The sequence below is a fragment of the Pelophylax lessonae genome (genome assembly GCF_965119305.1).
Source record: "Pelophylax lessonae genome assembly, chromosome: 1".
NCBI lineage: Eukaryota > Metazoa > Chordata > Amphibia > Anura > Ranidae > Pelophylax > Pelophylax lessonae.
Window position 1 is genome coordinate 18,735,534 of NC_138768.1, and position 25,169 is coordinate 18,760,702.

General features: G+C 45.8%; 2 protein-coding genes across 2 annotated transcripts in view; both read left to right on the forward strand.

Moving 5' to 3' along the window:
- Positions 1 to 3,086: 3,086 nt before the first annotated feature.
- On the forward strand, positions 3,087 to 10,033 carry LOC309562767 (G-protein coupled receptor family C group 6 member A-like; the record flags this gene model as incomplete). The annotated part of the gene is made up of 3 exons (XM_082267066.1): positions 3,087 to 3,098; positions 3,208 to 3,993; positions 9,944 to 10,033. 3 exons carry the CDS (start codon positions 3,087 to 3,089, stop codon positions 10,031 to 10,033), a joined length of 888 nt encoding a protein of 295 aa, XP_082123192.1.
- A 4,453-nt stretch (positions 10,034 to 14,486) lies between these two features.
- The window catches only part of LOC309562860 (vomeronasal type-2 receptor 26-like), a gene marked incomplete at both ends in the record, with an annotated part of 48,547 nt that continues 37,864 nt past the window's right edge, over positions 14,487 to 25,169 (forward strand). Inside the window, one exon of the mRNA XM_082267179.1 lies at positions 14,487 to 14,612. Coding sequence (XP_082123305.1) covers positions 14,487 to 14,612 — 126 coding nt within the window. The remainder of the gene's footprint in view (positions 14,613 to 25,169) is intronic.

Below are 25,169 nucleotides of genomic sequence, written 5' to 3' on the forward strand. Positions count from 1 at the left end.
ATTTGTCCTGAGAACAAAAGGGCTGTTTATCCATTGTACAGTGACTTTGAAGGGGGGGGGGGGGGGTTAGGCTTGGCCAAACTTCCTTCCAAAATCTTTACAAAAGAAAGCTATCATTTAGTGAGTCACTGTCAAATATGCAACTTCAACAACAGGCCTCTGAGCACTGCCTTCCCAGATTCCCAAAGGAGGGTGGGAGAGACCTCGGGCGAGTCGTTATGAGAAAGAAATTCGGACCAGGCATACCTGATGAGAGAGGAGGCTCCCGGGTCTTTAGCCAAAAAGGAAGGAAATTTCCAACACTGGGCAGCTGCCGTTTGCGAGTATATCGTGAGTTTCACAGAAACAGGGGCATGGTCTGATACAGCTATGTCATGTATGCGAGGAAGTACCGTCAAAGGGAGCATAGTCGGGTTGGCAAATATATAGTCGATCCTGGTCAGTGTTTGGTGGGGGGGAGAAAAAAAAAGAGTATTCTTTACCATCAGGGTTGTTCAGTCTCCATACATCCGAGAGGTGCAAGCCATTCGCGAAGTCGCTCAGCAGTGAGGCATTTCGTGGAGGATTGGACATAAGGGGGCCTTTCCCCGATGATCTGTCCTCGGTAGGGTGCATAAGGAGATTGAAGTCCCCTGCTACAAGGAGAGGGAGATGTAGATACGGGGCTAGTGTTCGTGTGACCGAGTGAAGGAAGGGTTCTGAGGAGCTGTTGGAAGCGTAGATACCGGCGAGCGCCCATTCGCGATGAGCGGTCGCCAGGCGTGCGACCACCACCCGTCCATCAGCATCTGTGATAGATGATATCAGTGTGGTGGGGAGGTTTTTGTTAATGAGAATCAGGACGCCTGCCTTGCCCTTGACTGCCGGGGAACCTATAACCTGCCCAACCCAAAGTTTGCGCATGCGGTAGAAGTCCTTAGCTTCAAGGTGGGTTTCCTGTAGGACCGCGATGTCGGCCCTCAGACGTTTCAGGTGTCTGAGTACCGCCATTCGCTTGTTGGGAGACCTGAGGCCTTTGACTTTCCATGAGATCACACTCATGGCGGGAACCATGGAGAATGCATAGGGTGCCGATCAGTTTTCCTAAGTTTGCGAGCTATTGGTGCAAGATTTGGTATGGATGCCTGATGAGTGTCAGGTAGTATGTCTACATGAGTCTGAGAAATGCAGATGTCATTGTGTTAGATGGGGTCAACAGAGGAGGCCCGATTGGGGCAACAGGGTAAGAGGGGTAAGGGCAGCAAAAAAAGTTCTCGAACTTCTCTTTTTTTTTTTCCTCATGTGTGTTCGCACACGCATAGGACAACGTTACAGAGATGCAGCCGAGTAGCCCACCTGGAAGAATAACTGAGCGTTCAGCAGAGTGTAACGCTGCGCGGGATCCATAGGGAAGGGGGGGTCCCGCACTTCCATATGATATACTGCCGCATACTGGTAAAGTTGTGCGGGCCGAACGGCCACGTGATGAGTAAAAACAAATAAAAATATAACCAAGATAACTAACCATAACATCATACATTCGTAGATTAATTGTGAATAAACCTTGTGCACAGCCGTGCAAACATAATACTTCGCAGGGCACCGCCAGGAGCGGTGTGGTTGACCGCCCACGACAGTGCTCCACGAAGAGTTCGTAAGAAACCTCTCACAACCTAGCATAACCTGAGGCGATAAAGTCATTTGCAACTGTGATTATCATATAGTTACCACGAGGCCGATTGCCTAGGGCCTAGGGTGAACACAGGATATGCGCGTCGTGGGCATCCGCAAAAGAAGGCGATGAGCCCAAAGGGCACCTTCTGATCTTGATCAGCGATTTCTCTGGCGAGAGGATGGACCTTTACTGGGTCTCTTCTGGGGCTCCGTTGCTCCTTCACGCTTTGAAAGCGCTGGGGGGTTGGAGGGTGGATCCTGGGTAATGTGGTAATGGCGCTGGATGAAGTGGTAGGCCTCGTCAGGGATGGAGAAGGATTTCTGTTCTCCAGCAGAGTCTGTGAGGCGTAGAGTGGCAGGATAGGCCAGTGTGAATTTCACAGATTTGTGGAACGAAGCCTGAAAAATAGGCTGGAAGGCTTTCCTGCGGCGGGAGACCTCCTGGGAGTAGTCGGCAAAAATGAACAGTTTGTGGCCGTCGACTTGCAGACTTTTAGCGTTGCGGAATGATTTCAGGATATTTTGTCTGTCCATGTAATTGAGATACCGCACTATCACTGCCCTAGGAGTGCGTCTGTCGTTGGAAGGGACTCCCAGGCGGTGGGCTTGTTTCACCGAGCAGGCTGACTGGATCCCCAGGGCCTGGGGCAGTCGAATGGAGGCCAGGTCACATAGAGTGTCGGCGCCAAAAGATTCAGGCAGCCCGATAATCCGAAGATTATTTCTTCTAGACCTGTTCTCTAGGTCATCCACCTTATCTAGCAAGTACCTTTGTGTCTGCCTGGCCTGCTGATCCATGGCAAAAGATCCCTGCAGTTCATCCTCCAGGTCAGACATCCTGTGTTCCATGTCTGTAAGTCTATGTGCGTGGTCACCGAGCTCCTTTCCGGAGCTGTGAGATCCCATCAGAGACGGCCTTATCCACGGCATCTTTGATTGTAGGGGACAAAAGAGAGGCCACCGCTTGTGCCAGGGTGGCAATCTGTGCCTCCGGTATAGGATGTGAAGGAAGGCTGGGTGTTGCAGGATTCAGGAGAGGGCCGCATGTGAAGCCGCGGCCTTGATTTGTGCCGGCGCCGGAGCGCCGCCGCGTTGTAGGAATCGGTCCATGGCCGTTCGTTCCCCGAGGTGGGCGGCAGGTATTAGGCAGCGTTAGGGGCTCGGTAGGGCTATTAATGCCGATTATTGCGGGGCTCGTCCCGGAGCCGATGTCCCGCGCTGCTTCCTACATGGGCGCCGGAACCGGAAGTTTTTTGATAAAAGAATTCTTCAATTAATTATTATTTGTATTGCGAGAGCTGGGGGCTTAAAAGGCTTTCCCTGATGGCTGTGATTATTTATAAAATAATAAACGTATTCATCTTTATCTGTTTGGTCCGGTGAAATAAATCCTTCACTAAAATCTGCTTATAGATCTTCTGTAGAAAGCTCAGATGACAACTTCTGTTTGTTACTCTCCAAAAAAACATTAAAACATTTTCTAAGGTTTTCTTCTATTCATTTAGAAGTTAGGAGTTACACATTATTTATACAGACGGTTTTCTTTCTTCCTAGATTAGTTATGGAGCCAGAGACACTTTACTGAGTGATAGAAAGTTGTATCCAAACTTTTTCCGGACAGTTCCGGATGATGAGATGCAATATGTGGCCATAGCAAAGTTACTGGAAAGGATGAAGTGGAACTGGGTCGGGATCCTTACATCTGATGATGAATACGGAGAGAGGGAGATCCGACAACTCAGCAAACATTTATCTAATCATGGAATTTGTATTGAATTTAAGATTCTGGCGTCTAAAGAGAATTATAATAAAATTCCTCCAGAGCTGCAAACCTCAACTACGGAAGTTCTTATTATTTGTGGCTCAGTTAGTCTGACTTATTACAAGTTCCTGCTTAATAATGTTCCTTATTACATGGAGAAAACATTTATTCTACCAGATTCTTGGTCAATGAGTGTTATGTTTTTTGATTTCAGTAACTGCAGCTTGGTGTTTACCTACCCCCATCTCTACATAAAGGGATTGCTGGAATATTTTGATGGTTTTAAACCATCCAACCACCTAAATGATCCACTGATGGAGGATATCCTCATTTCTGAATGTAGATGCTTTGCAAAAAACCAAATGAAAAATTTCCTTATTCCACGCACAACTGGATATGCTCTTAGGAACTGCAGTTTGGAGACACATTCATTTAGTTTATATTTTCCCGATGAGAAAACATCCTATAGAGTGTTTATCTCAGTCTACATTTTGGCCCAAGCGTTACATGACATGGATTTCTCTTTTAAAATAAATAACAAAAAATCTGAAATAAATCCACACACACTAAAGTATAAGGTGAGAGGGTTCAATGAAAGTTTACTCTTTTTTATACTGAGTTTAGTATTGGAACACAATGTGCCCAGACTAGTGATGGACGAACATCGGCCGGGGCGGTTCGCGAACGCCAGCCGCAAATTTTCTCAAAAGTCCGCAAACCGTGAGTTTGCGGCCGGCCCCATTGACTTTAATGGGAGGCGAACTTTAAAAACCTTTAGGTCATATTTGCAGCCACAAAAGACGTACTAGCTGTGCACAAATAGTCCCAGCAAATGGACAATGTCAAAATAGAAGTATTGCAATTGAAAAAGTTGCCCTAAATTTTTTTTTTTTTACAGCAAAAAATATATATTTTTTTTTCATAAATCAGCCAGAACTGACAGCAGCCAGTAAAAACATTGTCTAATACATATAGGGTCCATTCACACATCTGTAAAATGGGTCCGCATCCATTCCACAATTTGGCGGAACCTTTACAGACCCATTATTTTTCCTTTCCATCATTTCCAGTCTGAAAAATTAGGCATTCACAGGATAAAGAAGTAAGTGTTGGCCATTCCAGGCCCCAAACATTAGCCAACATGCATTTACCTGACAGCTCACTTGGTTTGAACTGACAGTAAAAAACGTAGTTTTTGATGGCTAGAGGTATGGTAGGCGTTCACAGTACACAGAACCGTAAGTGTCGGCCTGTATAGGCTCCAAAAACTAGCTCAGATGGTTTGAACTGACAGCAAAAAACATAGTTTTTGATGGCTAGAGGTACGGTAGGCGTTCACAGTACACAGAACCGTAAGTGTCGGCCTGTATAGGCTCCAAAAACTAGCTCACATGGTTTGAACTGACAGCCAAAAATGTAGTTTTTGATGGCTAGAGGTACGGTAGGCATTCACAGTACACAGAACGGTAAGTGTCGGTCTGTATAGGCTCCAAAAATTAGCTCATATGGTTTGAACTGACAGCAAAGAACTTAGTATTTGGTGGCTGGAGGTACATTAGGCATTCACAGAAAAAATAATTGTCGGCCCTGAAAGGCCCCAAAAATTTGCCATTCAGTTGACATGAAATGCCTTTTATGCCGCTGTATGTAGCGAAGCCAAGGACCAGGAATTGTGGGTGGAGGAATTTTGATGAAACCTGGTCTACTGGTCACATGTGTTGAATTCCTCAGAGATCCATGCCTCATTCATTTTTATAAATGTGAGGTACTCTACACTGTCATGAGCTAGGCGAGTGCACTTATCGGTCACGATTCCCCCTGCTGCGCTGAACGTCCTTTCGGACAGAACACTGGATGGGGGCAAGCCAACATTTCCATTGCAAATTGTGCAAGCTCTGGCCAGAGTTCAAGCCTGCCCACCCAGTAGTCCAGGGGTTCATCACTCCTCAGAGCGTCCACATAGTCCGTTAACCCGATGTAGTCGGACACCTGTCAGTCTAGGCGTTCCCTCATGCTGGATCCGGAGTTCAGCTGTCGATGATTTGGCTGAAAGAAGGATCTCATATCTGAAGTGACCAAGACATCTTCCAACCGCCCTCTTCTTGCAGTCGCTGTTGGATTGCTACCCGCAACTGTATCTCTGTGACTGGAAATTCCTCTGCCAGCTCACGGGAAAAGCAGAATGCAGCATTTCCCGCAGCAAGGCCTGGAAGTGCTGCATTCTGACCGCCCTCTGTGATTGTGGTAACATTTCCCCCATTTTGTGTTTGTACTGGGGGTCTAAGTACGTTGCCACCCAGTACTGCTCCTTGGCCTTTATGCGTTTTATACGGGGGTCCCCCTTAAAACACTGCAGCATGTAGGCACCCATTCCCACTAAACTGGAAGCGGTATAGTGGCCTGCTTCCAGCTCATCATCCAGGATAATGTCATCCTCGTTCTCCTCCCTCCATCCACGGATAACACTAGGGATCCCAGAAAGGTTTAAAGCATGCTCTTCTTGCTCCTCCTCATCCCCTCCAGCACAGGGGCGGATCCAGAGTCTAGTCTCGGGAGGGGCACTGCAAGAAAATAAAGTTTTGCTTACAGAACTGAATGTAGAACTGTGTTGCTGTAGAACGGCTGCAGCACACCTCTCCATCCGGGACTCATGCCCCTACAGCCTTCCTTCATTGGTTTTGCCACGGTGAGGTGGGGGAGGCAGGGCCATCCATAATAGTGATTGGACCCTGGGCAAACATTTTTAGGGCCCCCCCCTACTTTGAGGCATACAAAATATAAAGAAGGTAGATTTAAAATCAGTTTACTGCAGCAGATCACACAGCGATTGCAATTGGTTGTCAAAGGTCACAGTCTGCCATTACCGCTCACTCACTGGTTGCTAGAGGTTACAACACCTAATATCTGCATGCTGATTGGTTGCTAGAGGTTACAGCACATCATAAATGCTTGCTGATTGGTTGCTAGAGGTTACAGCACATCGTTACTGCTCACTGATTGGTTGCTAGAGGTTACAGCACATCATTACCGCTCACTGAGCAATCCCAAATAATTGAGCAAGTAAAGCGGCACATTAATATACATACTACAGGAGATGATCAGAGACTGCAGACATAGTACAGTAATGGTCAGAGGCTGCGGACACCCTACAGGAGACTGTCAGAGATGGCGGACATGGTACAGGAGACGGACAGAGACTGCAGACACGGTACAGGAGACGGTCAGAGACTGCAGACACGGTACAGGAGACAATCAGAGACTGCAGACACGGTACAGGAGACGGTCAGAGATGGGATACACAGTAGAGGACACGGTCAGAGATGGGGACACAGCACAGGACACGGTCAGAGATGGGGGACACAGCACAGGACACGGCCAGAGATAGGGGACACAGCACAGGACACGGTCAGAGATGGAGGACACAGCACAGGACACGGTCAGAGATGGGGGACACATCACATGACACGGTCAGAGATGGGGGACACAGCACATGACATGGTCAGAGATGGGGGACACAACACATGACACGGTCAGAGATGGGGGACACAGCACATGACACGGTCAGAGATGGGGGACACAGTACAGGACACGGTCAGAGATAGGGGACACAGTACAGGACACGGTCAGAGATGGGGGACACAGTCAGAGATGGGGGGACACAGTCAGAGATGGGGAACACAGTAAGCACAGGAGACAGTCAGAGATGTGGGACACAGTCAGAGATGGAGGACACAGTCAGAGATGGGGGGACACAGTCAGAGATGGGGGACACAGTCAGCACAGGAGACAGTCAGAGATGGGGGACACAGTCAGAGATGGGGGACACAGTCAGAGATGGGGGGGACAGTCAGAGATGGTGGGGCACAGTCAGAGATGGGGGACACAGTCAGCACAGGAGACAGTCAGAGATGGGGGACACAGACAGAGATGGGAGACACAGTCAGAGATGGGGGGACACAGTCAGAGATGGGGGGACACAGTCAGAGATGGGGGGACACAGTCAGCACAGGAGACAGTCAGAGATGGGGGGACACAGTCAGAGATGGGGGGACACAGTCAGAGATGGGGGGACACTTGAACAGCTCAGGGTTTCAGGCTAGCAGTCATGCTGTCTATGGAGGGAAAGACATACCTTGTAATCATGCACTTTTAGAGGTCCGGGTGGGGGGCATCCACTGAAATCTCCTCTCCTACTCCATCTATCTCACTACGAGTGCACAGGCTGAAAGGGGCGGAGTCAGGGCATCAGTGGAGCTCCCGGCCCCACCCTCCCTGTGCTGGCTGTGTAATACAGCTTTGCTTCCTGAGTCCCTGTCCTCAGTGAGCTCTGTCTGCGGTGCTATTATCAGGGCAAACAGGGAAGCTCCTTTGGATGTCGGGGGGGGGGGCAATTGACCCGTTGCCCCCCCCCCTGGATCTGCCCCTGCCCCAGCACCATCCTCCTCCTCTGACTCCTCTTCAGACTCCTGCTGTTGATTAGTCTCAGATGGAGTAGCACCCCCTGGGAATTCATCCAACATTGCGACTTCCTGAACTTCCTGCTCCTGCTCCTGCTCCTCGACGGCTTGATCAATGACACAACACAATGCATGCTCCAGAAAGAAGGAATGATGTCACTTATGGCACCCTGGCCGTGACTGACCAGTTTGGTGATCTCATCGAATATCCGCATCCCGCATGAGCAGCCACTGGCGAGGTGAAAAAAACCTCCCCAGAACCTGTCCTGTCGCCGTGTTCAAACAGGTAGTCATTAACTGCATGTTTCTGCTGGAGCAGCCTTTCGAGCATATGCAACGTTGAGTTCCATCGCATCGGGCAGTCACAAATAAGACGCCTGAGGGGCAGGTTGTGTCGCCACTGAATCTCAGCAAGGCGAGCCATGGCTGTGTAAGATCTTTGGAAATGGGCCAGGAGATTTTCCTGGCCTGCCGCAAGATGTCCTGGACCCCAGGGTATTTGGCAATGAATCGCTGCACCACCAAGTTCAGGACGTGTGCCATGCATGGCACGTGTTATTTTGCCCTGTTTCAGCGCGCTCAGCAGATTGGCACCGTTGTCGCACACCACTTTACCAACTGTCAAATTCAGCGGTCTCAGCCACTGATCTGCATGTGAACGTAAAGCTGAAAGGAGCGCAGGACCAGTCTGGCTCTTGGCTTCCAGGCACAACAGACACAGCACAGCATGGCAACGTCTCACCTGGCATGTGGCATAGGTTCTGGGGTTCTTGGGCGGTGCAGGAGAAGAGACGGTAGCAGCGGAAGAGGAGGAATCAGCCGAGGAGCAGAGGGAGGATGGAGGAGGAGGAGAAGAAGAGGCAGGCCTGCTTGCAATCCGTGGCGGTACAACTAAATCTACACAGGTGCCACGGGTTACATGCTTAACGGCTGTCAGAAGGCTCACCCAGTGGGCAGTAAAAGTGATATACCTTCCCTGCCTGTGTTTGCTAGACCATGTGTCTGTGTAGATAACACCCCGCTTCAATCTGTGGTATTGGGGGGGGGCACAGATTTATCACACCAGTTCTACAAATAATTGGCCAGCATCTGTTGTCAATGTGTGTAGCACAGTTAACACAGCAAAAGAGGCCAATTTTTTGCAGGACTAAAATGCAATCTTAGAAAAGTATACTGTTAAATAACACCCTGCTTCGATATGTGCTATTGGGGGGCCACTGGTCTATCACACCAGTTGTTCAAAAATTGGCCAGTGAGTTTGGCACTGTGCGTATCAGACTTCACTCAGCAAAAGAGGCAATATTGTTGCAGGACACAAATACACTTGTAAAAGTATACTCTGATAACACCCCACTTCAATATGTGGTATTGGGGGGCCACTGGTTTATCACACCAGTTGTTCAAAAAATTGGCCAGTGAGTTTGGCACTGTGTGTAGCAGACTTAACACAGCAAAAGAGGCAATATTGTTCCAGGACACAAATACACTTGTAAAAGTATACTCACATAACACCCCACTTCAATATGTGGTATTGGGGGGCCACAGGTTTATTACACCAGTTCTACAAATAAAATGCCAAAGGATGGTCTTTAGAAAAGGCCTAATACAGCACTTGCTATTGCAATAACAACTAGAATTCTATAAGTTACCAATAACAACCTGTGCTTGTAAAGTGCCAATGTGTCTCCAAAAATACCACTTAAACAATGAAAACGTATTAAATAGTATAAAATTGAGTGTGATTAAATATTAAAGGACATTAAAATGACAAAGATTAATATTCTGGTGTACGTAAGTGACTGTGACTAAAATATATAACATTAATCAACAGTATAATATATAAATATGAGAGTCCAATAATAAATAGTGATTGATGTTCAGGCAGTTAATGTCCTCAATAGATGTTTATCCATAAAAAGTGCAAGTGCTCTGGCTTGATCGTTCAAAGTGCTTGTTCCAAAATTGAATAAGATGGATCACTTACCAGATGACGTGGGTCTTATGTGTCATATGACACTAAGACCTTTCAGGCTATAGTGGCCCCCTGAACCAAGTGGCTTTTCCCTTGTAGGTGGTCCTGTGGGCTATTAATGGCTCCTCTGGACTCCGGGATATAATAATCAGGAATGATGGAAAAGGAGAAAAGAAATGCTCCAAATAGCGTAATAAAGTCTTAAAAAGTTTTATTTCCCATCCATCGGGTTCAGACAAGTTTAAAAATCATAAACACGCTATCCCTGGAGGTCAGCGGTGCGGGCTGCGCGTTTCTGAAGACGTCACCGGAAGTGACGAAACGCGTCAGTTTGGACCGTAAAACGTCATCACTCTACCCTAGTTGGAACGCAAGCCGGAAGTTAGCCGTGATTCCGGTCATAAAGAGGTTAAAAATACGCTCATTGAGAATTTTTTTGTCAAAGACATGTAGCTAAATACATTTTGGCCTAAATATATGACAAAAATTGAATATATTGGATATTTTTTAACTGTCAAAGTAGAAAAATATTGTTATTTTTTCAAAATTGTCGCTTTTTTTAATTAATATCGCAAAAAATGAAAATCGCACAGGTGATTAAATGCCACCAAAAGAAAGCTCTGTTTGTGGGAAAAAAGGACGTAAATTTTGTTTGGGTACAGCGTTGCATGACCGCGCAATTGTCAGTTAAAGTTGCACAGTGCCGAATCGCAAAAAGTGGCCTGGACGTAAGACAGCAAAATCCTCTGGTGGTAAAGTGGTTAACAGAGCAATTTGTGTGTGACTGCAGCCGATCTCTAACTGCCCATAAAGCAACCACTGGATACCTCTCCCTATAGTAAAGAGACTGTAATAGACCCTATAACAACATTGGAGCATTTTAAATGACTTTTGTGGACATTGGCAGAGCGATTTGTGTGACTGCAGCCGATCTCTAACTGCCCCTAAAGCAACCACTGGATACCTCTCCCTAAGCTCAAAATATACTAGACCTATACCGAAAAATACCAGCCCTGAAAAGGACTTTTGTGGATCTTCACAGTGCTATATGTGTCTAGCAAACTCTCCCTGATGACCACAGCAGACCTCTCCCTACACTGGCAAAAAGCGGAATGTGAAATGGCCGCCAGATTGGATCTATTTATAAGGTAGGGGGACTGTCCATGTGCTGGAATGTTTCAATTGGCTGTCCCGTTCCACCTGACGGCTGTGTCACGGATCAAAGTTCTCCCCAATGTAAACAAATATGGCCGCCGAAAACGACGTCATGTGTCCGAAAAATTGGCGGGTAGCGAACAAGCAAAATTTGCTGCAAACCGACCGCCGGGCAAACCGCAAGGCCATCTCTAGCCCAGACACGTCATCACCCCCAATTTAGGTTTATGTTTAGTTTAGAGACCGCCCCAGAAGAACTTCCAGAGCGCTCCACAGCACCGTGATATTTCATTGAGAACTATAAGCCAACAGCTGCTAGGGATGGGCTGTGTGTATGAATGACATGGCCGTGTGGGTGGACCCTCGCACGGCCACACTATTTTTAAGCAGTTAGAGCTAGTAAGGGGAACTTCTCCCCTTACTGCTGCCACAGGGAGGGTTGGGCAGTGGCCGGCAGCTGCAGCACTGGGAACAAGTTCCACTCTAAAATCGGGTGAAAAAAGTGAATGTATTCTGTATTTTAAAGCTAAGAATTCTCCTACGCTCAAGTGGTGTGTAATGAGGGAAAGATTAGTATTCAATGGTCTTTGTTGGCATCACTTATGGTCTTGCTGCCCCCTCAGGACCAAGGGTATCCAAAAACAACAAGAGAGGGGTGCGCCGACCTTGTGCACCTTGTGCATTACCACTAAAAAGGCCTGAGGAGCGAGGAATCTCAGAGAGACCGGAGAAGGCAAACCAGGGTCCATATTCTGCTCGCTCATACACTGCATCGGCACACTATCCAGCACCGTGGAGTGCCTTGGCTACCTTGGAGATCTTTTGTCCGATCATGTTTACATGTGTGCTATCTACAATTGTTTGTGAGTATAATGTACCTGTATATTATTTTGGATTTTAATAAACCTTTTTAGTGGCAATGCACAAGGTCGGTATGCCCCTCTCTTGTTGTTATCCTGTATTTTAACAAGGGGGCCCCCAGATTCTGCCCCCCCCTACGTGAATGAGTATGGGTTACCTTGTCAAAAATAAAACCAGTAGACAGGTTTTAAAAATTCCATTATTTAAAAATAAAAATAAAATCCCTGATGTAAATCCACCATCCGCCGCCCCTGCCGGACCAAAAAAAAAAAACTATCCACCGTCCTTGAAGGCTGACCACCTACTGCAGGTGCCCCCATTTGACAATTCTTATATATGGTAAGAGGCAGAGCCATCTGGCGACATCACCTGGTGGATGTCACCAGCCAGTTCGTTAAAGGGGGCTTTCAGATTCCGATAGGCCCCTGCCCGCAGATGCCCACAACCACAGCCCAGAGTTCAGGGGAAGAGACCCTTGTCCCCATCAACATGGGACAAGGAGCTTTGGGGCAGGGGGGGCAGAGCACATGTTGAGGGCATATGGCTTGATATAGTTCAGGAGGGGGCGCTCACTTGTCCCTCCCTTTCCTGGCCTGCTAGGGTCTGGTATGGATTTGCATGCTCAGATGAGGGTCTTGTATCTATTTTTTTTGGCATGAGGTTCCCCTTAAAATTCATACCAGATCTGAAGGGCCTAGTATGGACTGGGAGGGGGACCCCACACCATTGTTTTTCCACTTTTTTATTGCCGGCAGGGTTTTTTTTTCTTTAACTGTAAGCAGGGAAGCCCATTGACAACTGGGGACTCATCAGTTGTTAAGGATGCTGCAGCCAGCTTCCTGGCCTTGCTCATTAACAACCAGCTACAACCAACCAACCAACAAAGTCGCACGGTTGTCTCTATTGGCCACATCTATTAAATCTATCACTTTCCTGGTGTTGTCCCCTGCCTGTCGAAATTGGACAAAACCCACCTGGTCCTTATTTATCAAGGAATGGAGGGTTTCACATAGCCTTATCGAGAGCAATTTAGTAAAAATGTTTAACCCTCCTCTTGTGTTAGGGTCAGAACCGACCCGTTTTCAGGTTTTGAATGTCTATAAGTATCACATAAATTTGTTTATTGCATTAAGATTTTTTTACTTTGTCAGGAACCTCTATTTAAACAATGTAATAGAAAAAGAATCCTTTTCACTAAATTATAAAATACTGTGGTGAAAATTAAGACGTTTATGGTGTTAGGGTCAATTCTGACCCAGTTATAATATAGGATTTTAGGACACTAATAAGTGCCAAAACTGAAATCATAAACACTCTCTCTGCTTAGTAACAGTGACAGCCAATCACCTCTCAACCCTGTGAGCTGTAGTTAGGGAGGGGCCTCTTTTCCTGAGTTGCTTACTTTATTTTACCATTTTTTAAATTTGAAAATGAGAGGTATGCTATCAAAAGAAAGGTCTAAGGGGTCACACCAAAAATATTAAAACCAATCTTTTCAAGGATAAAGAAGCCTAACAAGGTAACCAAGAGGTAAGAAACAAAATTTGATGATAAATAATTATTCAGAGGGTATTTTATGGCTGATTTAAAACACGGGTCAAAACCGACCCTAACATCATGGATAGTAACAGAATTCTAACATAAGAGGAGGGTTAAATCAGAGTTCAGCAGAGCAATTGGTCTTTAGTTGGTACATACGGTATGATCCTTGTCAGGTTTAGGGATTAGAGTAACATATGAACGATGCATATATTTGGGTACCGATCCATCACACATAAAACCATTAAACAGTTTCACTATATAGGGCAGAAGGATTGATAAAAGAGTTTGATAATATTCATATGGCAGACCATCTGGTCCAGGAGCCTTATCTATAGGAAGCAGTTTAAGCGTAGCCATAATTTCCTTCTCAGTAATAAAGGCATTAAGTGATTGGAGAGCAGAGACTGATAATTTAGGAATCACACTTTGCTCCAGGTATTGCTGAATCCAATGTTGAAAGTCTTGGGAGGGGGGCGTGGTTTGGCCGTTGCGGAGTATGGCCACCTGAGCTCTGTCATTGGGGGGAAGAACAAAGCTACATAAAGCCACTACTACCGCTGCTTAACCCAGCTGCTTAGATACACTTGTACCCCGGCTCCCAGCACACCATGTCCCGCAAGAAAATACAAGCAAACCGGTCCCAAGAGGCTCACAAACTTCTACCCCAAATCTGTGGCAGGGGGCAGGCAAGATGGCATCGGACTGCCACTCAGGGAACAGCACCGCTACTTCTCAGCTAGGCTTTACGTGGATCTCCCCTCTGACGCTAAAGAAGATGCCATGGAGATCCCATCCCCCTCCAGGGAGATTTCCAAGCAATCTGCTCCTTCTCCCTAATGCTTAAAGACACGTGAGTAAAAAGAAACAGCACTGGGACACTCAAGCTTGGGAAGGCAGTGAGGCTGGGGACATTGACACACTGGCTGCACTTCCCACCTCAGACAGCCTTGCTTCACAAAACTCACTAAAAGCCATGTTACTCTCCCTAAAGAGGGACCTGCAGAGAGATATCCATAAATCCGTCTTGCAAATTCAATCTCAGGTTGATCATATATGAGAACGTACTGCTCAGTTGGAACAGCAAATGTCTGAATGCACAACTGCACATCATGAGCTAGTAGATGCTCACATGGATCAGGCAGAAGAAATCCAGCAGCTTAAAAATAAAATTGCTGACCTTGAGGACAGATTGAGAAGAAATAACATCAAGGTCAGGGGGATTCCTGAATCAGTCCCCAACAGTGATCTGATTCCTTTCATTCAGCAATTATTCACAAAATTACTTCCGGATCACAATCCACAAGACTTCATCATCGACCGAGCACATGGCATATTTAAACCCAAGCACCTACCTGCCTCTGTCCCTAGAAACGTGTTGGCAAGAATCAATTTTTTCCATGTCAAAACGCTCTGAATCATTGCCACCAGCTACATGAAGTCACTCCCTGATCCGTATTCTCAACTCTCCCTCTTCACAGACATCTCGGCACACACAACCCAAAGAAGGAAGTAGTTTGCTCTTATCACCCAAATCCTCCAGGATAACAATATCTTCTACTCATGGAGATTTTCTGCCAAGCTCCTGATTACCTACCAAAGTAGGTATCTGCCCTCACCCCTAAGGATGGTTTTGAACAACTACACAACTGGGGATTGAAGCCTAAAGCCTCCCTCCAAAATCCAAGGAACAATTCACCATCCAGGATCCCCGCTACATAGGAAACCGTCCGCTCAGCCTAATTTATTTTGCTCACATCTTATATCCACATATGAGTGTAGCACTACTCCCAAGGGAGCTGCTGAATATGGGTTCCCCTGGGTTACCATTAGCAACAGTAGAACATTCAGACATGTTTCCAAGTGATTTTTACCTCCAGACCAGGACCAGTCCAGTTTCTTTGGTTTTATGTTTTATTAGGAACTTGGTTAGGAGAAGGGATGAGTGGGATATTCCAACTAAACAAACTATGCACAATGAGCAGGGAGGGCTTGAATAAATGCTGGTTAACGCTGGATAATAGGGATGGCCTTGCGGTTCGCCCGGCGGTCGGTTCACGGCGAACTTTACTTGTTCGCAGTCCGCCGATTTTGCGAACATATAGCGTTGTTCGCAACGGTCATATTAGTTCACATTGGGGAGAACTTTGACCCATGACACTGCCATCAGGTGGAACAGGATAGCCAATTGAGACATTTCAGCTCATGGACATACCCCCTACCCTATAAATAGACCTGACCTGGCGGCCATTTTACATTCTGATTTTTGTCAGTGGTGGGAGAGGTATGCTGTGTGAAGCAGGGAGAGATTGTCAGTGACACAGATGGCTCTGTTATGTCCACAAAAGTCATTTTAATGACTGGTATTTGGAATAGGTGTACTATACCTATTTTGTCTCTTTTGTCAGTGTAGGGAGAGGTTTGCTGTGGGGAGCAGAGACAGATTGTCAGTGACACAAATCGCTCTGTTATAGGACCACAAAAGTCTTTTTAAGGGCTGGTATTTGGTATAGGTGTACTATTCTTTGGTGTGCAGTGCACTATATAGAGGTGTAATACACTTATAATATACTTTCTAATATAGAAAGCATATTATAGTGGATTTGTATTGTGCACTGTGCAGCATTGTGACTGGTGCGGTGAGCGTTTCTGCAGCAATACTACAAACAGTGACAAAAGCACTTTATAAAACATGTATTATAACTGGTGTGATAGACCAGTGCCCCCCTAAATGACAGATTGAAGTGGGGTGTTATCTAACAATATACTTTTATAATAGTGTATTTGGGTACTGCAAAAATGTTGCCTCTTTTGCTGCATTAACTCGGCTACACACAGTGACAACAGTTATTGGCCAATTTTTTGTAGAACTGGTGTGATAGACCAGTGGCCCCCCAATACCACATATTGAAGTGGGGTGTTATCTGAGTATACCTTTATAAGTGTATTTGTGTCTTGCAAAAATGTTGCCTCTTTTGCTGCGTTTACCTCGGCTACACACAGTGCCAAAATTACTGGCCAATTTTTTGTATAGCTGGTGTGATAAACCAGTGCCCCCCCAATACCACATATAGAAGTGGGGTGTTATCTAACAGTATACTTTTATAACAGTATATTTTAGTCCTGCAAAACTTTGGCCTCTTTTGCTGCGTTAACTGTGCTACACACAGTGACAACAGTTACTGGCCACTTTTTTGTAGAACTGGTGTGATAGACCAGTGGCCCCCCAATACCACAGATTGAGGCAGGGTGTTTTATACCTTCTTCCAGATATACTGCGCTACTCTAGAGACTTTTGTCATAGGGTAATTTAAAAAAATTACAGGCAGAGGGAGAGGCAGGCTCTTATGCAGGGGTGGTAGGGGTAGGGCAGGAGCAGTAGGCCAGAGCCAAAGTGGGAAGTTGCAGAAGGTGCGTTGGATTACGTCAAAGGATGCACCAGACTTTGTTGAGTGGCTCACTCAGCCTTCCTCTTCTGCACCCTCCTCATCCTCTCTATCTGCACCCTCTTCACTCTCTGCTGTGTGCACCCCCAAAGACACCAACACCACCACCACCATATACCCTCCACTTGAGTCACTGGAATTATTTTCTGATCCATCACAAGACATTTGCAATGCGCAGCCATTCTTGGCATCGGATGGAAGAGGAGGTAACAACAGCCTCCACTCAGCAGTCTGAGGACAGTGAAAAGGAGAATTTGGGGTAGGCGCTCCTCTCCAATGCTGATATTTAATCCTTCATGTGCATGAGTATACATCTCTGTGATAAATAGTGTCGCTAGATAAATAAAACATGTGTGGTCATGGGTAGGTGATATGTGCAATAAGCATAAAACTATAAATACATACGTTACAAACTTATATCAAATTGCGCCGTGAATAATTATGAGAAAAAATACTGTTTTAATCAGTGATAAAAAATACAGTGTATGATTCGTGTTTTCCCTGCTGCCACTAGAGGGAGTGTGTGCAGCTAAAAGGAATTGTGCTGTGATAAATAAAGTAGATAAACATTTTTGAAATCTATAAGTGCCTAAAAAGTGCAATGCCAATGTGCAAGGTATTTTACATGTGATGATAACGGAAATGTTAAAAAAAGTCCAAACAGTATTCTATAACTGCAAAGTCCGTATAGTGTTCCAATATTTTCCAGTATATGAAAGCAGGATCCAATGAAGGGCTCCTGGATAGCCAGATGAACAATAAAAGTGCTAAAGTGACTGTGCCTTCCTCCTCTTTAGTGCTCTGGTGGGCACACACACGCACACACGCTGTGCCCCTGATGACGTCACATTGACGTAACGTACGTAGGGCGGGACACAGCATCATTGCATAGGGCGGGACACAGCGTCATTGCATCACTTCCGCGTTTGTTGGTTGAGGACCGTGAATCGCACGGATCCGGACATCCGCATAGCGTGGCAGACTGCATACAGGATTTCCTAACTGTAAGTGGATATTTTATTTGCAAAATAAAAAAGTTTGATATACTACACCAAGGGAGCTCTTTTATATCTTTTTCATGGTGGGGACAGAATAAAGCACAATTACCCTGGATAAGGAGAGGAGATCTGAACCTTGGATATATACAAGGCTTTATACCCCTGTTGGGGTGAGGAGCTCCGGTGAGTGCATTCACATAAGGGGGAGAGCACGTGTGTGTGTACCCACCAGAACAATAAAGAGGAGGAATGCACAGTCACTTTAGCACTTTTATTGTTCATCTGGCTATCCAGGAGCCCTTCATTGGATCCTGCTTTCATATACTGGAAAATATTGGAACACTATACGGACTTTGCAGTTATAGAATACTGTTTGGACTTTTTTTTAACATTTCCGTTATCATCACATGAAAAATACCTTGCACATTGGCACTGCACTTTTTGTAAAAAAAAAAAATTAGGGCAACTTTTCCAATAGCAATACTTCTGTTATGACAGTGTCCATGTGGTGGGACTATTTGTGCACAGCTAGTAAGTATTTTGTGGCTGCAAATATGACCTAAAGGTTTTTAAAGTTTGCCCTCCCATTAAAGTCAATGGGGCCCGCCGCGAACTTGCGGTTTGAGAACATTTGTGAAAGTTTGCGGCTGATGTTCGTCCATCACTACTGGTTAACGCTGAGTAACACTTTAATTGAGCTAGTCATGGCTAGACCGTTGGTTTCAGTCTGTTACTGCTGTGACGCAGCACTGAAGCAATTCTCTGAGGTAATCTGTACTCTGAAGCAAACTGTACTGTACTGCTGAACAACGTCCAGGGCCCATCCTGGCACCCCCTTTTGTTCCTAATCTCCAGGGTTCACTACATGCCACCCCCTTTACTGTAACACTCTGAGTGAGCTGGCTCATTGATCCCCTGACTTCTCTGGAGTGGTCCCCTCTCTCAGGCAGACCCCTTGGCCATGGGCATCCGCAGGTAGGGGAAAGCGGGGGCAAATGCCCCCCCCCCTGGAATCTCAACTTCCCCTTTTAAGTGGTTGTTAAGCCACTTTATACCATCCTGTCTGTTCTGTTTAATAATCATGTGTGTGTAACGCTCCTGCGTTTTTATACGGTGTGGATTTTCAGCTGCAGAAATAGTTCCACGTCAGCAGTCATGTAAGAGATATGCTGAGATACCATTCCCAACCTCAATGACTCATCATGTGTGGAAGGTCTTATTTCAGCCAGTAAATACACACAATTAGCAAGCTGGTTCCTAGAGTGACTTTATGCATGTGGTAACACAATGATGAAGGTTGAGGGATAGGTTGAGTGGAGGTGGTAGGTGATAGACACTTGAAGGTGAGACAGTAGCAGATGGATGCAGGAAGGTTTAGCAATGTTGTATGATAGCAGATGATAGAATAGCAGGTGGACATACAAAAGAGATCAACCCAGTGCAGAAAAGTAGCAGTAGTCTCAAGAGCTAGCAATCTAGTTTATGCAGATGTGATAAACAGTCTCTACTATGCAGAGCTAGATAGTGTAAGCTTAGTATAAGTTTATAGAGAATTCCCCTGCGGGGTACTTAGCACTATTAGCGATACAGCCGAAGGGTGGTTCAGGAGAGGCGGATGATCCAGTAGCGGGATACAGGGATCAGCGCAGCGAGGTTCCGTCAGCGAAGTAAGCTTGCAAGCATGGAAGCTTCAAGCAAGGTTAGCATCCAGATAAGGGTGTTTGAACGAACACATGTGAGTGAGAACCGACGCCTTAAATAGCCATCTAGTCCGGCGCTGAGTGATGACAGCTCCAGTCTTAAAGGTGTATGCGCACCTTTCCAAAAGTAAATGGTAGGGCGCATACACTTGTGGAAAGTGTAATTTAGGGTACCAAAGGTACCGGAACATTACAGTGTGCCTGTGTGTCTGTGTTTTAAAAAATAAGCTGTTCTTTACCAGTTTTCAGAGGGCCGAGCGCCGCTCACCTGACCTGTCGGCTCTCTCCGGCTGACAGCTGCCTTGCGCGGGCGGGGCCAAGGATTCCTCACTGATGTCAGTTGGGAGGGGAGGAGGAGGGGAAGAGGAGATGAGGAGAGAGGTGGCGGGTCACGTGAGCGGCGAGTGGCACTCTATACTTGTAAAGAATGGCTTATTTTTATAAAAACAGACACAGGGGAACACAGGATTATTAAACAGACTGTAGACAGAATATGAAACTTTAAATGAAACTACAGCAGCAGGAGAGGAGGGGGGGTGGGCACTGACACAGGAGCAGACAGGCAGGGAGGGAGGGGGGGAGAGAGGACAGAGGAGGACAGGAGGGCTGTGGATGATGGAGGCACGTAAACTGACCACGGTGTTAGGGCTCAGCAGCCATGGTATACCGTGGTCGGTTTACAGAGGGGAGGACATAGCCAGGCAGGATCAGCCAGGTATTTTAGGTGATAGAAGGGGCCAAATTACACAGCAAAGCACTGTGCTGTATTACATACTTTAAGGGAATATACTCAAAATAAGTATAATGACTAAGCCCATCCCCTTCATGACATTGTTGAAAAGGGGCGGAGCATGGGTGACCTTAAAATTATGCCCCCCCCCCGAAAAAAGTTCTGCGGATGCCCATGCCCTGGGCAGATCCCTTAGTACTCACTGTGACGAAAGCCCATTTGCTGGGACGTTCGCCATGGGCTACTGGAGGAGTGTGGAGGCCAGCCTCCTGCCCACAGACTGTGAGCCCTGGCTTGTAGGGGACTTGTGTGGGGGTGTATGCTGGGGGACCCTTGGAGTACTGTTACTTTGAATTCAAGTCCCTGTCACCCCAAGTGACACAGACTCTAGGCCTAAGTTGCCTACAACTAAGGACTTCACACAAGGAGATACTAAACATATGCTAATTAGTGATGTCGCGAACATAAAATTCGCCGTTCGCGAACGGCGAACGCGAACATCGGCGAATGTTCGCGAACCGGCGAACATTGCGAACCGCCATAGACTTTAATAGGCAGGCGAATTTTAAAACCCACAGGGACTCTTTCTGGCCACAATAGTAATGGAAAAGTTGTTTCAAGGGGACAAACACCTGGACTGTGGCATGGCGGAGGGGGATCCATGGCAAAACTCCCATGGAAAATTACGTAGTTGACGCAGAGTCGGGTTTTATTCCATAAAGGGCATAAATCACCTAACATTCCTAAATTGTTTGGAATAACGTGCTTTAAAACATCCAGTGTGTGTATACGATCAGGTAGTGTAAGGGCTACGCCCGCTTCACAGTGACAGACCAAACTCCCCGTTTAACGCACCGCAAACAACCGCAAACAGACCAGAACCGACCAAAATGGGACAGGAACTGGGCTTTAAGGGTTAGGGTTAGGTTTAGTGTTAGGGGCTAGGGTTAGGGTTACGGTGAGATACTTAGGGTTAGAGTTAGTAACCCTACCCCTACGCCTCTAACCCTAACCGTCTAACCCTAAGCACTAAAAATATCCCTAACCCTAGCCCTGACCCTAACCCTAGCCCTAGCCCTAATTCTAATTTTTTTTCTGGTTCTGAACATGCTACAGAGCTGAAACTTCACAGGTACACTTTTTAGACCCCCAGACACTGAATCACACAAAAAAAGTTCTTAAAAATTGTAATTTTTTTTGATAGAGAGACAATTATTGGAAAAATTAAAAAAAAAAAAAAAAAAGAAAAAAATTTTTTTGGATTTAGCGTCTGGGGGGTCTAAAAAGTGTACCTTTGAAGTTTCAGCTCTGTAGCATGTCCGGAACCAGAAAAAAATATGAATTAGGGTTAGGGCTAGGGTTAGGCTTAGGCTTAGGGCTAGGGTTAGGGCTAGGGTTAGGGTTAGGGCTAGGGCTAGGATTAGGGTTAGGGTTATTTTTATGGCTAGGCTTAGAGGGTTAGGGTTAAGGTTAGAGGGTTAGGGTTATGGTTAGAGGGTTAGGGTTAGGTTTAGTGTTAGGGGCTAAGGTTAGGGTTACGGTGAGATACTTAGGGTTAGAGTTAGTAGCCCTACCCCTACCCCTCTAACTCTAACCCTCTAACCCTAAGCACTAAAAATAACCCTAACCTTAGCCCTGACCCTAACCCTAGCCCTAACCCTAACCCTAGCCCTAACCCAAATTCTATTTTTTTCTGGTTCTGGACATGCTACAGAGCTGAAACTTCACAGGTACACTTTTTAGACCCCCCCCCCCCCCAGACAATAAATCCAAAGAAATTTTTTTTTTTTAAGTTTTTTTTTTTTTTTTTTTTAATTTTTCCAATAATTGTCTCTCTATCAAAAATGACAATTTTTAAGAACTTTTTTTGTGATTTAGTGTCTAGTGGGTCTAAAAAGTGTACCTGTGAAGTTTCAGCTCTGTAGCATGTCCAGAACCAGAAAAAAAGATCATTTTTCAGTAGGGGAGGGATGGTGGGAACCCCTTTTACACCTATATGATATTTTTTTTCTGGTTCTGGACATGCTACAGAGCTGAAACTTCACAGGTACAATTTTTAGACCCCCCCCAGACACTAATCCAAAAAAAGTCATGCCTGCCACCGTATATATCAGTGGTGGGTGGGCAGTGGCACTGCAGTGGGCACAGTACACTCTGTGGACCTGACAGTCACTGGCAGCCCAGGCAACTGCAATAATAAAAAATATATTTTTTTTTCAATTTGCAACAAGATGCTGTGCCACCGTATATATATCAGTGGTGGGCAGTGCACTGCAGTGGGTACAGTACACTCTGTGGATCTGACACAGCACTCACTGCAATTATGCAAGGTACTGTGCCTGTGCCACCCGAAATGAGTGTGGTGTGCACACAGTACAGTCTGTGGTGGGTCTGTGGCCTCTCACACACAGCGGGCAGGTAACTGCAGTGCACAATAGATATATATATATATATATATATATATATATATATAAAATACTCAAATACCAGCCCTAAAAAGGGCTTTTGGGGACAATAGATATATATATATATATATATCACAGAACAAAAAAAATTACACAAATACCAGCCCTCAAAAGGGCTTTTGGGGACAATAGATATATATATATATATATATATATATCCAAAAAAAACCTCAAATACCAGCCCTAGGAAGGGCTTTTTGGGGTGCTGTCCTTACAGCAGGAGTGTACCAAGAACACTGGCTAACAAGACCAGGAACACTGACTAACTGTCCCCAGCTATAACAGCAGCAGCAGCAGCACTTTCCCTGCTCTCAGTAACACAGAAATGATCTAAGATGGATGCTGCCCTTGCTTATTTATAGGAGGTGGGAGGGTGTGGGAGGGAGGTATGCTGATTGGCCTGGAATGTGTCTGCTGACTGTGAGATTCAGGGTCAAAGTTTGCCTCAATGATGATGTATAGGAGGCGGACCGAACATCGCATATGTTCGCCCGCAGCAGCGAACGCGAACATGCGAAGTTCGCCGGGAACTGTTCGCCGGCGAACAGTTCGGGACATCTCTAATGCTAATGACATAAGACTCAGCTATGGTATACTGGGGGGATGTAAATTGACACTTAAGTTATAATAAGGTGTGTTGAAAATGGAGACGGCAGTCTGCGAGCCTATGTCTTCTTCTTTCATCTGTTTAGAGGTGGTGTGTGTTCACACTTCTAGGAATGCGTATTCGGCTATGTTTTGGGCTTGTTGTTTGTTGAGTCAATTATGATAATGCTAATCCTTTCTGAGCCTATTGTTTCTGTCCAGATGGCCAGGTATGTTAATTATGTTCTCTATACAATACATTTGCCGATGTAATCAAGCACCTACGACTGTATAAATTGGAAGTGAGTTGTTGCATAAAGAGTCTTTGTTTTTACCCTTCATCGAGCTTAGGCTGATGTTTTGGGGGGAATTGGGGGCCATAGTCACTGCATCACATGGAATTCGGGATACCTAAGACAGAAATACTTGGTCAAAGTATTAGGGGTCCGTTACACTCACGATGCTGTTTTTCCCAAAGTCCTCAGCCCAGCAGCTCTACTGGTCAGCACACTGGATCCTCTGCAGCCCAGCTACACTCCTGTTCCCTAGGCCAACCGCCCGCACCACCTTCCTCACTCTGCAGGAGGAGAGACAGCTGTCAGCCTCCTCCTGGGACTTTGCTCCCGCCAAAAGACACCCTGTCACATGCTCCCGCCCTATTTATGTCCAATCCCAGGATGCATTGCAGGAATGCCCTCCCACTGGAACTGACATAAAACAGAGTGTGCCACTGGCTAGGTTTCCTCCACTGTCCAATGAGCTCCCAGCTGGAAAAACAGGGGGTAGACCCCTCAGTTGGGACTAGACCAGCCGTGCATCTCTGTCCAAAAAGCAAGCCATTAGGTAAGTGCTTTACCTAGTGGGGGGCCACTTGCACTTATCAGCTTTGTGAAACCACCTGGGAGCACATAACACCCACCTTGTGCTACCTACCGCACCACGGGCTCACAATCATATCCAAAGCTGGGTTTGTGAGTCTAATAAATGTATTTATTCTTCACACAAGGCAGTCTCAGCGCTGTTTATAAAAATAACTCATCACCACAATCTTCTAACCTTCTACAAACTACTTGTGATTGGACATGCACCGTAGCAGCATTTTTTTTTGTTCAGTCTACCTCGCCTACAACTTCACAAACCCATCCAGCCGGGGATCTCAATATCTATACCTAACAATTACCACCATGATTTTCAGAATATCCTCATTCAATGTCTAAGGCCTGAACAGCCCTGCTAAAAGAAGTATGCTCTGGAAAGAAGCACAACTCCTACACTGTGACCTACTATGTCTCCAAGAGACTCATTTTTTTCTTCACAAAAACACCAAAATTCCAGCACCCACATATTTCCACAATAATGTGTTCCAATGCTCCTAAGAAAAAACAAGGCATTGCTATTATTATGATCAAAGACACTTCAAGGCTATTCACACTGAAATTTACTTAATGGGTAGATATGTTATACTAGCATGCAAAGTTAATAATGTAGTATATACTGTTGTAAATGTATACCGACCTAATGTAAACAAATGTCGTGCTTGAAAAAAAGTATGGAAACTGGCCCAGAGAGTTCGACAGGGATATACCATACTTTGTGGCGACTTTATACCTATCCCCAACAAGCAACTAGATGTGTCAAATGTGCCACAAAACCGCCACAGTAGGTCTACCCTTTCGCACTTTATGTCATCAGCGAACCTTCATGATGTGTGCCGAAGTCAACACTCGACGGAGAGAGACTACTCTTATTTCTCAAGTGTGCATCGCACATACTCAAGAATGAATCTCTTTTTGGTTGACAAATTTCTGCTATAAAACATTAGTGTATCTACTATACATAATATTAC